Source organism: Neofelis nebulosa, chromosome 13, assembly GCF_028018385.1.
Source record: "Neofelis nebulosa isolate mNeoNeb1 chromosome 13, mNeoNeb1.pri, whole genome shotgun sequence".
NCBI classification, from domain to species: Eukaryota; Metazoa; Chordata; class Mammalia; order Carnivora; family Felidae; genus Neofelis; species Neofelis nebulosa.
Genome location: NC_080794.1, coordinates 65,612,713 through 65,629,787, shown reverse-complemented (window position 1 = coordinate 65,629,787; position 17,075 = coordinate 65,612,713). Strand labels below are relative to the sequence as shown.

At 56.5% G+C, this 17,075-nt stretch overlaps 1 protein-coding gene across 1 annotated transcript; it reads right to left on the bottom strand.

Moving 5' to 3' along the window:
• Positions 1 to 1,734: 1,734 nt before the first annotated feature.
• Positions 1,735 to 16,905, bottom strand: TRIM8 (tripartite motif containing 8). The gene is made up of 6 exons (XM_058697611.1): positions 15,299 to 16,905; positions 5,388 to 5,483; positions 4,801 to 5,034; positions 3,946 to 3,977; positions 3,697 to 3,812; positions 1,735 to 3,344 (listed from the first exon to the last, which is right to left on the bottom strand). Exons 1-6 carry the CDS (start codon positions 15,866 to 15,868, stop codon positions 2,737 to 2,739), a joined length of 1,656 nt encoding a protein of 551 aa, XP_058553594.1. The 5' UTR covers positions 15,869 to 16,905; the 3' UTR covers positions 1,735 to 2,736.
• Positions 16,906 to 17,075: the final 170 nt, after the last annotated feature.

Here is a 17,075-nt window from a genome sequence, read left to right as displayed (position 1 = left end):
GGCTGCCCAGGCACCCCCAGGCTGGACTACTGGCAGCTGGCTGCTTTGCCTGCAGCCTGTGTGCTTAAGTGTGTAATTGTTGGGGGGTGGGACCTGGTGGGGCTCAAACCGTCCCACCCCCACCAGAGTTTCCCTCCATATCCCAGTCTGACCCAAGTATCTGGAGAGAGGAAGGACCCCTCCCAACAGCTAAAACGAAACTAGGCCAAGTGGGAAAGAAATTGGGCAGCTTTCTGCCTTGGCTCCTAACCCTTGGCACAGAGGACGTCCTAGGGTCCCTGACAACTATAGAAAGGGAGAGTGAGACAGGAGCAGATGTGAGTGGAGTTAAATGTCTATCTGGCCACCAGCACCTGCCCCCAGGCATCCTTCCACCCCTGGGCTGCAGGGGCCCTGTGCTCCAACCATCTGCCCTCTCGCTGTAGCCCCAAACAGGTGCAGGGGAAGAGAAGGGGGCAGGCCAGCTGTTGTCATCCTGTCCTGGCTCTGGCTCCCTGCCAAAGTGAGGAAGGGGAAGCAATGAAGGAAGGGTCCACCCACCCCACACTGAATCGTTTTCTATTCCCACAGGACGGGAAGACGGCTTCTACTTAACAGGACTAAGACTCTGGTTTGGTTGGCCAACCCAGCTGGCCAGGGGAACATAGCTTGACCATGCCTTCCACCCTAGGTCGTTACTTGTATGAGAAGGGGAGTAACTAGGGCCGGGTGTGGCTTGGACCCCTGGCACAGGACTCACTCATGGCTTTTGGGGGTAGGAGGCATTCAGGCCCTGACTACCCAGACAAGGGGAGAGAACTAGGCACCAGCAAAGGTTGCCCCTCCTTCTAGTATGGAAGGGCACAGGCTGCTTTATGACAGAAGATCCAAGCAGAGTGTTAGGTAACAAACCAGAGATCCTTTTTAAAGTTCACTTCCTGGCCCCAACAGAGGAGTGCCTTGGAGTGCTCCAGCCCCTCCTTCCACCCAGGGGTCCCTATAACAAGCAAGAGCCTAGCAAGTCCTACATCGCAGCACTTTTAACTGGGGAACTAAAACGCAGATTCCTGGGCCCTTGAGTCCCACGGAGTCTAAGCAGGCCCCAGGAATCAGCCCTTTTAACAAGCTCCCAAGACATGGTCGAGTTTGAGCAGTTCTGCCAAGGGGGATGGGGGTAGAACGTCTTCACCTACCTCCACGTGTCTCAGAGCCAAGTATTTTCCTGTCTGCTCTTCTTCTATGCGCGGGGGCAGGGGCCTAGACCCAAACGAAGCATGGAGTTGAGTGACTCCCCCAGTGGTGGCCAAGGCCTAGTTCAACTAAATCCCCAAAAGAGGGTCTGCTCTGTTTATGCCCATGGCCCCACACAGTGCCTGGCACTTAGCATGTGCTCAATAAATATTTGTGGACTGAAGGAGGTAATTTTGCAAGACTCAGAGAGGTATTTCTTTCTTTGTCTGTTCTAGCTAAGAACATGCTGGCAGAACCTCAAAGAGATGCCAGGGCCTATGCAGCAGGGGGCTGGGCCTGGGAGGCCCTCACTCAGCAAATATTTGTCAAATGAACCCAAGGCTGAGAGTGGACGTAGTGCCTGACAAATTGACATTCACAGGCCTGGAACAGACTAGGCCGAGCACAGAATCAAGGCAAGGAAGGCAGGGGCTTCCTTCCCTCAGTGCCCTTTCTTGGACTAACACCTAAAAACTCCAGGCCTGGGGGAGTGGGCGGGGTAAGAGGCGAGGCAGGGAGCGGGACTGCGCCATTATGTTTATTAGAAGGTTGGATTTCGGTGTGTGCTCTAGATAGATTACAGAATAAATACCTGCGTCTTGAGAACAGGAAGTCCACGATTCATACAAAGTGCTCACTACAGGAAGTTGCTGTGTCAAAATCCAGGCAAGGACCCAACTCGGGGCAGCCCCTCCTCCCCCACTGACCTCAACAAGGGCTGTGCTATGGTTTTTTTATTTTATTATTTCTTTTATTTCTCTTTATTATTATTAATATTATTATTATTTGCTTTTGCTGTGGTCACTATCATTGGCAAAGTTCCTTTTCCCCTTTCCTGGACATGGGGTTCCTGTCTTTAAGATTCCACTCTGAGGCTGAAGGTGCCAAAAGCTGCTTGAGAAGTGGCCTTTGAACTCCATCTGGGAGGATGTTGAGAAGAAGGAAGCAGGAGAAATCATTCTTGGTTTTAAAAAAATTAAAAAAAAAAAAAAAAAAGCCCCACAATCTACAGGTCATTCCTTACTCAGTCAGTGATCAAACTGCCCAAAAGAAAAACAAGACGAGCAACAGGCCAGTGGGCACTGGTCCATCCTCCCCGGGCTGGGTGAGGAGGGTGGGATCCCCCAAGGCTTTAGGGGAAGCTGAGGCTCCTACCAGCCAAGGGGGTGGAAAGGGGAAGGAGTAGAAGAAAAAAGGAGAGACAGAGAGAGAGAGAGCTCAATGCCTTGAAGTAGATGCTTTCCCAACTCCAGGGCTACCTGCAGCCCAGCCCAGGCCAGCTCTCACTGTCACCTCCGCGTCCAGGAGATTCATAAAAAAAAAAAAAAAAAAAAAAAAAAAAAAATCAAAACAAAGCCCAAAACAAAACAAAATCCAAAAGGAAAAGACTTGGGGGGGGGGGAGGGGGGATGAAGGAGGAAGGGAGGGAAGACAGGAAGGTAGAAGGGCAGGTCTCTGGATGCATAATTCCCGAGCCACTGGGGGCTAGGGGGGAAGATTCCCCAGCTCCCCACTGCCTGCGTGGCGTTAGCTCGTCACGTAGTGTTTGGTGGACGGCTGCCCATACACCCTGTAGAAATCCTGGTGGCCAGGCTGCTGGGAGGCGTCGAGCCAGTCTCTGACCGCCAGGCCAGGAAGGGACTGGGGGACGGAGGGTGTGGGCGGGAGCGGGTGTGAGTACTCCTGTGAGGGCACTGTCCAGGGAAAGTGGCCGGAGCGGGGGTAGGGCTGGTGGCCACCATGGTTGGCCACGGAAGAACAGTAACAGTTGTCCACAGAACAGACGAGAATCTTGCGGCCGCCATACTGGGGGAGCATGGGCTGCTGGGTGGCAGAGCCATTGGGATACTGTGATGGGGGGAACACAGGACTTGAGTGCACTGGTTGGGCGCCGCCCGGCAGGGCCACCAAGTGCTGCGTGGAGCTGCAGGGCCCCAGGGGCTGCCCTGACTGGCCCTCGCCGCTGGCTGTGCCTGCTGCCCCATATTGGCTGCCCACAGGGCCTGACGACGTCTCTAGGAAACTGGCCTCAGGGAAGGCCGTTGAGTGCTTGCGCTTTTCCGCCCCAGAGCTGCTCACGCCACAAGGGTACAGGGGGACGCTCTGCAGGAAGGGCACCGGTGTGCTGAAGGGGCCTGTGGAGAGTTTGGGGCAAAAGTCGCCAAAGCTCCCATCCCAAGCAACCCAGGTCTCCTTTCCCCACTTTCTGTCTATAGGACCAAGCTCGTTACATCATGCACCATCTTGGTCAATGCTGACTACTCCATTAGCAGGTAGATACTATTATTATTCCCATTTTACGGCTGAAGGAACTGAAGTTTAGGGAAGGCATGTGGCTTTTCCCAAGGTCCAATAGCTAGAAGGGGCAAAGCCAGGATATGAAGAAAAGACTGTCTGACTAGGCCATGCTGCCTCTCAGAGAGAAGGCTCTGGCATTTACCCCTGCCCAAAGGGCTCTCTCCTTTCCATTGAGGATACCACCCTCACCTTCTAGCATCTTGCGCAGCTGCTTCTCCTTCTTGGCCACCTCATTCAGGAAGAGCTTGGAGTTCAGGTGGCCGATCTTAGGGGGAGAAAGGCTGCTGCCCGTGCAGGTCTGGGTCCTGGGGGCAGTGGACGGGGCATCTGCTGTGAGGAGGTATCACCGGTGAGCCTGCCCTACCTCCCCCCGTGGGCCTGGCCCTCCCTGCCCTCCCCCAGATGTGTTCCCCTGGGGGCTGGTGGCCATCTGCTCACCTGTCCATTAGGATTTTCACAGACTTGGTGTTCTAGGGGGAGAGAAAAGGGTTAGTCAGCGGGTGAGGCAACATGAGAAAGCAGAGCTGCCCCATGCTCCCTCCCCCCAGGCAGGGCTGATTGTCTGATTCCCCCAAAGTATGGTAAGGGCCGATGGGGGGTGGGGTGGGGTGGGCAGTCCTCCATTTCTAGAAGTTAAGACTAGCTAACGTTTATTGAGCACTTACTACGTGACAAACACGGTTAAGTGCTTTCTATACATCCCTCATTTTATCTACACAACTATGGTAGCAAGGTGTTACAGGCTCTCAGTCTTTTATCTGAAATTCATGGGGCCAGATGTGTTTTGGAATTTGGGAACTGTTGGATTGTAGGAGGGAAAATATGGTGCCTGTTCTATACGTTACGTATTATCCCCAGTAGGACACCATCATCCAATACATCAATGTTTCTGCAGCAAAATGTTTGAATACTTGTGTCAAGCAAGATAAATAAAGACCATTAATTGCCAACATGAGCTCAGGTCAATTTTTTTTTTCTGTTAAATGAGTTGTCAGAATTTTTCCTATTAGTTTTCAGAGATCTTTAAAATTTGGAATTGTGGATAAAGGATTATAGATCTGTATCATCAACCCCATTTTATAGGTGAGGGAATTCAGGCATAGGGAACATATATGACTCGCCCCCAAGCTCACGAAGCTAGAAAGGGCAGAGGAGGAGGGTTCTGAGTCCAAGCAGGCTGGCTCCAGAGCCCTGGGAGCATACTGGTGGGGGAAACTGGTTGGGAGCAAAGAATGCCAGACTCCGGCTGAGGAATGACCCGGATCCCACCGGCTGGTCCCGGTCCCAGCCCACCTTCATGAAGCTGACGTCTTCTGTCTTGTCGAAGAGCAGCTGCAGGGAGCCCAGCAGCTTCTTGGCCTCCTGCATGCGCTCCCCGAGGTGCAGCGCCTGCGCTGCGTTCTCGCTGCAGAACTTGGCCTGGGCCTTGTCCAGGACCTCCACCGTCTGCCGCAGGTCCTCGTCCAGCAGCTGGTGTAGCTTTTCATACTGCAGCCGCACCTCTTCCTTCAGCTGGCTCACCTTCTCCTGCGGGCGCGGGGGCGGGAGCGGGCGGGCAGTGAGCGCCAGGGACCTCGGGCTGCGCTTCTGCCTGTCTCGCGTCCTGGGCGGTGGAGTCTGGGACCCCGAATCCCCAGGCTGCCCACGGCTCCCCACGGCGAGGTCTGAACCTGCTAATCTCCCTGCTGGTAGCACAGGGCTCTGGGCCGGCTACCCCTGACGTCAGTGGGGGCTCAGCGATCGACAGTTCATTGAATAACTGACCAAGGGATTCTGGCACAGCGTCGACCACACAACAGATCCTAGCCCCAGCAGGGAGCCAGCCCAAGGCCCTGCACCCAAGCCGGCCCACCCCATACCACGGGCTTGGGCTTAGCTACCTCCACTAGGCGCTTGTCGGACTCGAGTTTGTACAGCTGGTCCTCAATGTCCTGCTCTCGCTCCTCCAGACGGTCCTGCTGCTTCATCAGCATCTTCTGCAGGGACAGGTGGGGAAGGGGTGTCAGAGGGGACTGCGGCTCTATCCCTTACCAAGGATGGGTGAGCACCATCCTTCCTGCTCCAGAACAGACTCATCCTATAGATTCTTGGACTCAGAGGACCTAAATTTCTGCCATCCAACCCTTTCTGGCCCCCCCATGCAATCCCAGGGGCCTGGTGACAGCTGTCTGGGAAGCCTGTTCCCAAGAACTGAAAGCCTGGAATAGCTTCCCACACGTATCTAAACCATGAGCTTTCTGAGGGCAGGGTCCAGCCAGCCCGTTCTGAGTGCTTTTCCTATACAGACTTATCTAATCATCCCAGTAATGCTGTGAGTTAAGCACTACTATTATCTTCATTTCGGAGAAGAGGAAACCAGAGAGATTAAGCAATCTGTCCAAAGTCACACAGCTAGGATACAAACCTAGGTGATTCAGCATGTACAAGTCACGCCGCTTCTCTGGGGAGCCCCATCTTAGAGATGAGTACCCTAGGTTGCAGAGGGACAAACAACCTTCCGAGGTCATCCAGGCCCGCTAGCCTAGTCCAGAGATATCACCCTACACTTGCCTTACTTGCACTTAAGGGCATCAAGGGCAGCTTTGTTCTTGACGCTGAGGGTTAGGCCTCTGAAGTCCTTGCTAAAGCCTCAAATGAGCCTCCAAATGAGAGCCTCAGCCTCTCATTTGGACCCAAGTGGAAGGGAGGCTCTGTGGCTTGCTTAAGAACCTGAGGCCAGTCTACTGGAAGGTGCTGGATGAAGCTGTTATTCTCAGCCCTTGATCTCCTGTCTCCACAATCCTCCCCTCCCGGCCCTGTCCATCCTGCCTGTTCCATCCATCCTGTCATCCTCCCTTACCAGACATGCTTCTTCGAACACGGTCTCTTCCTGCTCAAGAACCTCAATGACTCCCTCCTTCCAATATTTTGGCAATGACGGCTCTCTTACAACTTGACACCACCCCCCGCCCCCCAGCCAGGTGGGCTGGTATCCTGTCTCCAATGCTCTGTGCACGCTTGAACTCCCTGCACTCTGCTGACGTTTTTCTTTTTTCTTTTTTTAACATTTTAATTTATTTTTGAGACAGAGAGAGAGCATGAACAGGGGAGGGTCAGAGAAACAGGGAGACACAGAATCTGAAACGGGCTCCAGGCTCTGAGCTGTCAGCACAGAGCCCGACGTGGGGCTCGAATCCACGGACCGCGAGATCATGACCTGAGCCGAAGTCGGACGCTTCACCGACCGAGCCACCCAGGCGCCCCTCTGCTGACATTTTTCTACAGCCCACCAGTGCCCCCTTCCTCCCTCTGTCCGTCCTTCAAGGCCCAACTTAAGGCCCACTCCCTAGGAAACTTTCCATGGCCCCTGTTCGAAGTTTGCACAGGTCACTCCCTGTCCTTGCCATGCAGTGGGGCTGTCACAGCGTGCCTTCCCTCGCAGCTGTACTGTCCAGTATGGTAGCAGCTAGTCACAGGCGGCTATTTAAATTTAAATAAATTAAAATAAATTAAACATCAGTTTTAGTTGTACCAGCCTCAGTTTGAGTGCTCAATAACTGTATGTCACCAATGGCTAATGTTCTGGACACCACAAATACAAAACATTACCATCATCACAGAAAGACCTATAGGACAGCACTATTCATTTTTTTTCAACGTTTTTTTTTTTTTTTTTTTTGGGACAGAGAGAGACAGAGCATGAACGGGGGAGGGGCAGAGAGAGAGGGAGACACAGAATCGGAAACAGGCTCCAGGCTCCGAGCCGTCAGCCCAGAGCCCGACGCGGGGCTCGAACTCACGGACTGCGAGATCGTGACCTGGCTGAAGTCGGACGCTTAACCGACTGCGCCACCCAGGCGCCCCAGCACTATTCATTTTTAAAAATCACTTACTTATTTATTCATTTTATTTTAGCGAGAGGGAGAGTACGAGCGGGGGAGAGGGGCCGAGGGAGAGAGAATCTTACACAGGCTCCACACATAGTACAGAGCCTGACGCGGGGCTTGATCCACACCCCTAGGATCATGACCTGAGCCAAAATCCAGAGTCGGATGCTCAACGAACTGAGCCACCCAGGCGCCCCAGGACATTATTCTGTAGCCTGCCTCTCCAAGTTGGTCTGATTTCCCTGCAAAGCTCTGAGCCTGCTGAAACTAGGGTTTGCTGCGGTCTTTTTCTACCTCCCTTCTCAGCCAGGCGACACAGAGACCCCAGCACTCGACAGTTGCATAGCATGTTGACTGAATAAAGGCACGGTTTTGCCCACAAAAATAAGGTTTGCAAAGCAGGTTACACAGAACCTAGCTCACAGTAAGTGTCCACTCAACAAGGAATCGTTCTTTTTCTTCCTCTGCGGGGGCCTCAGAGTGACCCTCAAGTTTGACCTAAAACCCCCATTCCCACCCACACCCAGCTGGCTCCCCAGAGACAACCACTAATCCCTTCCTCACTCTTCTGACCCATTTTACATTTGGGGAAACCAAGGCTGGCAAGAGAGTTCAGCAACCTCGCTGCGAGTTGCTGGCTGCCCCAGAAACAAAAACCCGGGGACAGGAGGCGACGGAGAGTATGAAGCCGGATTCTAAGCTGGAGAAGCCCGGGGTACTGCCTGCCCCATCAACTTGACCAATGACCTAGGACAGGACCTGTAAGAACCAGCCCCAGGAGACCTTGCCCTGTCCCGGGCACTTTGCCCTTCCAGCAGGTCCCCACACCAGCCCAACATGCACAAGGGTCGCTGCCGGCCTGAGAGTCAGAGCCTGTAAGGAGACACAGCTGAGTGGCAGGGGAGGAAAGAGGCAGTCATGCGTCCTCCCTGCCAGTGAGACTGCCCACAGCTAGAGCAAGAGGGTAGCAGCCCCTGGTAGAAGTGCCCAGAACACACACAAGCACGCATCGCCTCTTGGGCCCTGGCACCACCTCATGCACAGTGCCGCACAGAGCTACACGTACACTTGCATCCGGCCCCCTGCAGGTGAAGACTGGGCCTCCTGAAGGCCCAGACACTTAAGGGAGGCCTGCCATAAAGGCAAGGTGGCCACGACACCCCTTCAGGAACAGTAGGGCTTTTTACCTCCCTTGTAACAACTGGCCCTCAAATTTTTGCTTTCTGGATGCCTTGTACCCACACTGAGAGGACAGGGCCCCTCTCTGCAGATGTGTCTCAGACAGCGGGCCATTCCTGCCTTCCCAATGCTCAGGATATTGGAAAGCCCCCCACCCCTGACTCCATCCCATACATCTGCGCACTATGGTCTCCCCACCTAGCTAATTCTCATGACCAAACCCATCAGTATCAGATTAGGGGCACACCTGGGGCTAAGTCCCAGATGAGAGACAGGAAGGAGGCAGCACCAAGGTTAGCTTCCCAGCCCAATTTCCCTCAGAGGACTGGAATGGGGGCTGTTCCACTCCCATCCTTTGGAGCAGTGGGAGGCCCCTCTCCCGCCCCTCTGGAACCCTTCAAGGAACTCACGGCTGACTCCTCAGGGAAAAGCCAAAGGAGGCACCTCCTGTCCAGTTCTAGGGGTGGAGCTCAGCCCCGGCCTTCTTCCAGACCTTTCTCAGAGCCTTTCCTGGCAGTACTTCTACTCTGGGACATTGCCTGCCCAGAGCCCTCTGGGGTGGGAGCCCAATCTAGGCCTAGCAAAGGCAGGGGCCACACTCTCTAGCAAGTGGCTGGGTTTCACTCCCCCTCCCCCATCTCAGAGGACATGGAGCTCCTCCTGTCTCTGCTGCAGGGTAGGTAGGGGAGGGGGTAGGAATGGGAAGGAAACTGGCCAAGAGTTGCCAGTCATCACAGAGGGCTGGGAGGAGGGCCCAGGGACCCAGGCTGGCCAGCTCACCCTTGCAGGGATGGCCCTCTCTTGGGGCCAGATGATCTTAATCCTGCCACAGACAAAACCTGAGGGAGCCAGAGGGTTGGGGGGAATCACTATTACCTCAGGCACCGGGAAACTGGGGGAAGGGACAGGAATATTCACTTGTTGCCTCTTCATTACCCCTCACCTCAATTCCACCAAATGACTGAATCAGGCTGCTGAGAAGCTGGAAGACGGGGGCAGAGGAAGCAAGGCCTATACCCCTTCCAGCTACCAGCAGCCTCTTTCCATCCCAATGTCCGAGGAATCGCTGAGAGCTGAGGCCCCATTTCCCATCTGGGAAAAACCCAAAGCTGAGAGATAGGACCAGATTTTCCTGCTTGATTCAGAGCAAGGGCTCTCAGTGCAGGGGGTAAGGATATGGGGGCTCTTTACAAACCCCTCCCAGCGCTCAGTGAGTCACCTGGACTGTGGCACACCTCAAGAGTGCAGTACAGGAGCACAGCGGAGTGGGGAACCCTGGTCTAGACTAGCAGCGCTGGAGGGACCAGGCCTCCAGCAGGAAGGAGGAGGGGCGATATGAGGCCCAACTCCACTCAGAGGCGCTTGTCCCTTAGAACCTAAGTAAGGCCTTTTGTGGTCTCCTCCTGGTCCCGTGAGGGCAAAAACATCAAGAAGACATGGGGGCACTCCATTCCCATTCCATCATACATGACAGGTATGAAGAACAGGCCCCAGGACATCCTGATCCTCCTACCTGTCGCCCAATGTTCTAGACTCCGCCCGGAGCTGCTCCCTCTGAGAGAGGGGCACTCCTAGCTCCTTACATTCCTGCCCCAGGAAAGCCTCACATCCCTCTGGAGTCTGACTGGTCAGGCCCAGCTGGCATTGTTGATGCCAGACTGGACTGGGCAGACGGGTAGGCCATGGGGACTCTGGGCTGCATAAAAGTTAATAAATAATAATACTAAAACCCTCAAGTCAACCTTGAAGAGAAGCAAGGTCAGGAGGGAACAGGGCCCCAGGGGTTGGGCCAGAGGCAACCCCTGTCTGAGATTTTCAGACAGGGCCAGTGCTGGATCCAGCAGCCCCTGTGGTGGTGGTGGTGGGGAGAGTCATGGGGGGCAAGAAGAGGGGGCTGGGCTGCTGAGCACCTCTCTCTGCTCACACCCCTGCCCAGAGAGCTGCCATTTCAGTTCTAGCTCTGGCTGCAGCCCCTGCTCAGAGCTACCCCATCCTGACCCCCTCCCCAGCTTCCAAACCTGCCCCCCACTCTCACTATAGGCCTCGTCCCAGGAGCATGCTGGCCTCCTCTCTCCCTGGGCCACAGCATTCTCCCCTTGTCACAGGGCAGTTTCCAGGCCTCGGCCCTTACCTTGGGCTACCATGCGGACCCCCAGGCAGAGGCAACCACAGACGCAGAGGGAAGAGGCTGGAGGGCAGAAGCCAAGGCAAGGAGAGAAGCAGGCTCTCTGAAACAAGCCCCGGCAGACCCTAGAGAAGGTTTCCCAGCTGCAGAGTGGAATTAGCTTTTGCCATGCAGAGAGCAGCGCTCTGGGGCAGCAGAACAAAGAGGCGAGAGAGAAAGCCCCCCTTTGTCTGGGTTTGAATACCAGGCCGGCCGGGAAGGAAGGCTTTCCCAGAGCAGGGAGGAGGCCAGCCAGGCCTGCCTGCTTGGTCCAGGGCAGGGGCCCAAGCCGGGCTCACCTTCTTCCTAGGCCCACCCACACTGCCCCCAACACAGCATCGCAGGAGCCACCTGGACCTCTGCCTCCGATACCGGCCACAGGCAACAAGCTCGCCCGAAGGTGAATTCCATCTTTTCTTCCCCTCCCCAACACCCCCACCAGTTGAGAAAGTCGCACAAGTCTCAGAGCCCGAGCAGGCAGCCACATGCTAGCAACATGGTGCTGACAGTCACGCAATACACCCTCAACTTCCAATCACAGGTATACAGCAAGCGGGCCGTGCAGTCAACCTCGTCTCTCACAGACGCGCGCTTGCACGCCTTCTGGACCCCACAGCCACACGCAGGACAGCTACACAATTAAGTCGGTCACTCACGCTGTACCTTCTCAGAGATACACACAGGAGATACAAGAAAATCGGTCACATGGGGGATGCACAACCAGACACTCCGGTTACACGCGTGCGCGCACACCTGCAGACAGACATGGACGCACGGCCATCCAGAGCTGCAGGAGGCCGAGTAATCAATAGGGCGTGCATGACAGGCGCCTGGCTGTGTCAGCAGGATCCTGGGGTGGCGGTGGCGGTGGGGGCTGGGCCTCTGCCTCAGACTCCTCTCTGCCTGGGGCCCAGACCCACCTTCCCTGCAGACTCAGGATGATCAAGGAAGGGACAGCTACATTGCCCTTCACCTTACACAGGTCAGCTGCCTCCCCATCTGAGAGAAGTCTGGTCTGGGGAGGAGGGAGCAGTGGGGTCTGTGCTGCCCGAGTCAGCTGGGCCAGGGCAGCCTCCACCCCCACAGCCCACCCAGAGATGGACACATGGGGCGGAGACCTAGGGTCCCCGCCAGGGTCCCAGTGCAAGCCCTCCAGCCAGGGGCAATGGGGGCAGTGAAAGCGGCACCTCGCCTCTGGCAGCTACAAACCCCAAGTTGGCCCTGAGCGGTGGGATCCTCTCCCTGCCCCCCAACCCCACCCCAGGGAACATCTCTCAACATTAAACCTATGAGACATTTAAGGAAAAGGGTTCTGGCAACATTTCCAGTCTTGATCTGGGGGCCTAGGAATGACACGGGGGCACTACTATGACCTGAACACACACACACACACACACACACACACACACACACACCCTGCATAGTCCCTCATACATATAACTAGGTCTTCTTTTCTTGTTGAAGGAGGTCATGAGATAGGGATACTCCCGGCTTATACCAGTTCCCTGTTGCTTAGATGAACCCCTAAACCTGAGGGCTGGAAGAGGCTTTGACCACCTAGGGCTCCCAGACTCAGGCCCACCTGGATAGCCCCATTTTGGGCCATTATCCTCTCATAGCCCCAAGGGAGAACATATTTGGGGTCTGGGCATGTCCCACAGAGTGGTCTCTGGGGCGAACCCAATGGGCCTCCAGGCTTCAGGGCAATGTGGTCCACACAATGGCTTTGCAAGGGCAGAGTGGGGCAACAGAGTTGGCCTGACTCCCCTGCTAGTGCCCTAGGCTGCAGAGAAGCCCTGCTTGCCTCCCTGCTGGGCTCCTGCTCTAGGCTACTGGCCTTTGCACATGTGGGTGCTTGTGAGTATGTGACTAGAGCCACCAAGGAGAGGTTGATCAGAGTTTCCTATTTCTAACCGATAGGACGTTTCAGCAGCACCTCCCACCCCTACCCCACAGAAGACATAAGAGGAAACACAAGAAGCAGAGCCGTATTTTAAGGCATGTGCCAAGTCTCCATGTATCTGCTCCTATATCCCGGAGAATTCTGTTGCTCTCATCCGTATCCACGGCATCAGAGGCCCTCAGGCAAGGGAAAAGAGGCCCAGGAAAAGGCCCTTCTCCCTGGCTGGAGGAAGGACAGTGTGATGGGTTCTTCCATTCAGATTCCCTATGGCTCTTCCCCTCTCCTGAGGGTGAGGCCCCTTTCTCCACGTTCAGTAAGTCCAACTCAGACTGAGGGGTGCTGGCCTGTTGGAAGGGTTTCCAACTCCAGTGCCCTGAGTCACCAGAGAGAATCCAGAGGGCCTGGGGTGGGGGCACCCGGAGGGGAATAAGACTCAGGTTGCTGGGTACACAGATGCTGGGTGCACAGAATTGCACATCTGGCCCTGATGCAACCCCCCTACTTGTGCGCCTGCCCACATCAGGAACAGGAATGAACACACACACACACACACACACACACACACACACACACACACAGGCATGCTCACAGGGGCTGACAAAGTTCAGCACTTCCTTCCCAACCAGTTCCTTCCACGAGCCAGGATCATGGACCTGGTGGTGGGAACCCCAGAGTATACTCTGCATGCCTGGGCAACCCCTTCCCCCACCAATCCCCCACCAATTATACAGACGGGAGACAGGTGCATTTAAGGGCAAAGCAAGCAGTCTCAGAGGCACTTGCAAACATAGACACACATCTAAAGATACCCTCCTACTACCGAATCAGGCACAATTATGTTTTCTCCCCACCCAAATGAAAAGCACCCCTAGCACTCAGACACAGTTAAGAGCAAAAGCGTGGGTGCAGGCACAAATTCACTCATCATCCTGGCTGCTGCCCCCTCCTTGGTTCCTTTCAGCCACATCTCGGTCTTTTCCCTTCCCGTCACTTTCCACTGCCAAACCCAGGACAGAGAACTGGACAGCGCTCCTTTCTCCTGCCTTTGCGCTTTTCCCTTCCTCCCCCAGTCTTTCCATCTTTATTAATACCAGCAGCTTCCCCATACTGAGAAAAGTCTGGGCTCTGCCTCCCGGAGTTGCAGGTGGGCACTAGGGGTTCACTGCTTTCCCTAGGCCTCTGATTCTCAACTCCAGGGAAAGGAAGAGAATGGCTCCTCTCTCTATCCCCTATGCTTCCTTTAAGAAACCATAGGTCCTGTCCTGTACAAAACCCAGAGTTAGCCCATCCGATTGGAAACTAATTATACAGCAAATTTTATTTGTTATCCCTGCCCTCAGCTTGCGGTGGCTCTCCTGCCTTTTGTTAGTTGTAAGTGTATGTTTTTTAATTGCTAAACAGTGACTCATTCTGACTGGTTCCCCCCCACAGGAAACAGCCCCCATCCACAACCGTCCAGGCTCAAGAGCTTCCTCATACCCAAGCTCCCCACTGGCCTCAACTAGCCTCCAGGGCCCCCACCCATTAAACGCTCCCAGTGCAACCAAAGCCCAACCTCACCCCCATGATATCACACCCGGGCTCCAAGCTGGGGCTTCTGAGATGGCTCAGGCCAACCCCTTCCTTCTGGTATGACTCAATGCTGAAAGCCAGGGGACCAGGGAGGGACCTAGGAGGAGCCCCCCTCCACGGAAGGGGACGGAAGTATTGCCTCAGTCCAGCTCCAAAGCCAGGCCCAGAGGCCTGAGGGAGAAGGCGGTTTTGACATTGGCCGCTGCTGCCGGGTGTATACAATGGGAGGGGATGCGGTTCTGTAATCACCCAGCCGGCAGCCCAGGGGAGCCAGCTGCCTGAAACCAGATTGCAAGGCAGCTCAACCTTAAACCCACAGGATTCTTTTTCCGTCTTCCACTTCCCCTCCCCAAATGTGGGAGGGCTGTGATAGAGGGCTGGGCTGGGAGAAAAGGGTTCACAGTGATGAAGACACATACTTTAAGGTTTGTTCATGCAGACGCATGCAATATACACAGGCACACAGAGAGCAGTGATTCTCACAAATGAAGAGTGGGCAACTGGGAATAATCAGAATGGCTGAGACTGTTCAGTGATGCCGCTGGCTGTCCAGGCCTTGTCCAGATAGATACCAGAGTTCTGTTCTCCCTCCGGAAGCTCCCCTCCACCCCACCCCCCCGCCCCCAGTGTGTTTCCAATAGGGCTTGAAACTAACATGGCTGCTTTTGTTTACTTCCTCATTGGTATGCCAGCATCATGGATCATGTCAGCCACAGCAGCGGCACCAGGACACTCATTACATAAACAGCAGCTGGAGAAGCAGGACCTGGGTCACTGCCTTGGTGACTTCCCATAGGGCCCACAGAAACAAGGCTGGGGGAGGGAGCCGTGCGCAGAACAGAAAAGCAACACCCAAACTCTACCCCTCACCTCAATTCTATAAATGACTCAAAAGATGGACTCTATGTGCACAGGTGCAGAAATGTATCAAGTAGTGGGAGACCTTTCTTCCCAGGACCTTGCCCCCAAACTTTCAGGGTATAAGAGTTTGGAAGGGCGCCTCTGGCCTGATGTCACAAGAGTTAGCCTGTCTGGAAGGGTGGTCCCGAGGAGGTAGGGAGTGTGTGTGTGTGTGTGTGTGTGTGTGTGTGTGTGTAGGGTACTTGCCCGGATCTCATTCCTCCGGATCTCCACGTCGCACACCGAGTGTCCCTGATGCGCACCGCTGTAGTAGCAGCAGTACTGGCACACGGCCACCTGCTCGGCCTCGCAGTGGTAGAGGCGGTAGGCGTTGTGCTGGGGGCAGCTCCAAGCCCGCACGTCGTCCGCCTCCACCAGGAGGTGCCCGCGGGCGGTGGAGGGCTGCTGCAGGTGCGTCTGCACGTGGGACTGGCAGCAGGGCGCCTCGCAGCGCAGGCAGACCTTCTGCGCGGGCAGCGGGGGGCCGCGGCGGCAAAACACGCAGTGCAGCGCCGCCGGCGGCTTCTCCACGTGCAGGGCGTTGAACTTCTCCACGATGTTGGTGAGCTTCAGGTTCTTCTCCAGGCCCGGCTTCTGGTTGTAGGCCTGGTTGCACTCCGGGCAGCGCACCAGGCCGCTGTCCTTGGCCCACGCCTCGCCAATGCAGCCCCGACAGAAGTTGTGTTTGCACGGCAATTGCACCGGCTCCACGAAGACATGCAGGCAGATGGGGCAGATGAGCTCCTCCTCGAAGCAGTTCTTCCAATTCTCCGCCATGGCTGCTGCGGGCAGGGGGCCCGGGCAGGCCTCCCTAACTGCCCAACTCTGGGGGGCCGTCCGGTGCAGCTGCAGGCCCACCGAGCCCCGAGCTCCGGCCCCAGGAAGCCCCGACAGTCGCTCAGTCACCAGCGCCCTCCGCGCGTCTGCCCCCCAGAGGAGGGAGCCTCGGTCGTCCCGCCGCGCGCACAGCCGGCTGCGTCTCCTCCTCCTCGCGAGCGCCTAGCGGGAGGCGGCGGACTGCGCCAGGGCCGCGGCCGGGCACCAGCCCTGGAGGGGAGCGCCGGGGTCCAAATTCCATATAAGAGGCCGGCCCCCCGACCGCGCGGCTAGGCCAGCGGCGGCCCGCGGCCTGCGCCCGGCTTCGCGGCTGACATTGGGGCGCGCCCCGCGGCGGACAGAGCCAGGGAGCCGCACACTTCCTCCAACGACGGCGGCGGCGGCGATGGGGCTCCCTCTCAGGTCGTCAGTGCCGCACCTCACTCGCCTCGTCCGGGGTCCGAGAGGCCGGGGAAGCGGGAGCGGCCGCGCCGAGGGCGGCTAGATCCGGAGCGGGCGGGCGAGGCGAACTGGCGGTTCTCGGGCTGCGGCGCGGGCGTCCCCCGGCTGGCCGGCCGGGTGCGGGTGCGGGCTGCGGGGCGCAGGCGGGCCGACTCCGGGGCGCTGCGTGCGCGCAGGGGCAGTCATTCAGATGAAATTCCAGTCCTCGGCCAGAGACACCAGCCCGCCTCTGCCTTCCTCCTCCCTTCACAAATAGAAACGGAAGGGGGAGGGAGAGAAGTGGAAAAAAAAAAAAAAAAAAAAAAGCCAACCAGAAAGGGAGGGAGAAGCCCCGGCGGTGCTCCGGCCTGACCCCCTCTTCGCGACTTCTGCGCTTCCCGGAGGCCCGGCGCCCCCGCCGCAGAAAGACCCCGCTCTCGGTCTCCGCGCTGGGCGGGCGCCTCGGCTCTGCCGAGGAAAACAAGGATTGATCAAACTAGAAAGGAATTTTTCTCAACTGCTAATGAACAGGAGGCTCGGCTCCCGGCCCTCCCCTCCCCCCCGCCCCGGCCCTCCCCCTTCGCCACCCCGGCCCCCCTCCCCCCCACTTTCTTTTCTTCTCGGCCTCTGCTCCGGCCTGGAAGGCTCGGGGCTGCGGTCGGAGCCAGCCTGCGGCGGCGGGGCCGGGCCGAGCCAGCCGGGCCAGGCTGCCTCCCTCAGAGCCCAG

Bases quoted from the DNA above. Each gene is read 5' to 3' on its own strand.
- TRIM8 (XM_058697611.1), bottom strand. From the start codon at position 15,868: ATGGCGGAGAATTGGAAGAACTGCTTCGAGGAGGAGCTCATCTGCCCC. The intron at 3,978-4,800 runs GTGGGCTGGGAC...CTCTCCCCCTAG, and splicing joins AAGACGTCAGCTTCATGAAG to AACACCAAGTCTGTGAAAAT. The intron at 3,813-3,945 runs GTGAGCAGATGG...CACTGCCCCCAG, and splicing joins GTGAAAATCCTAATGGACAG to GACCCAGACCTGCACGGGCA.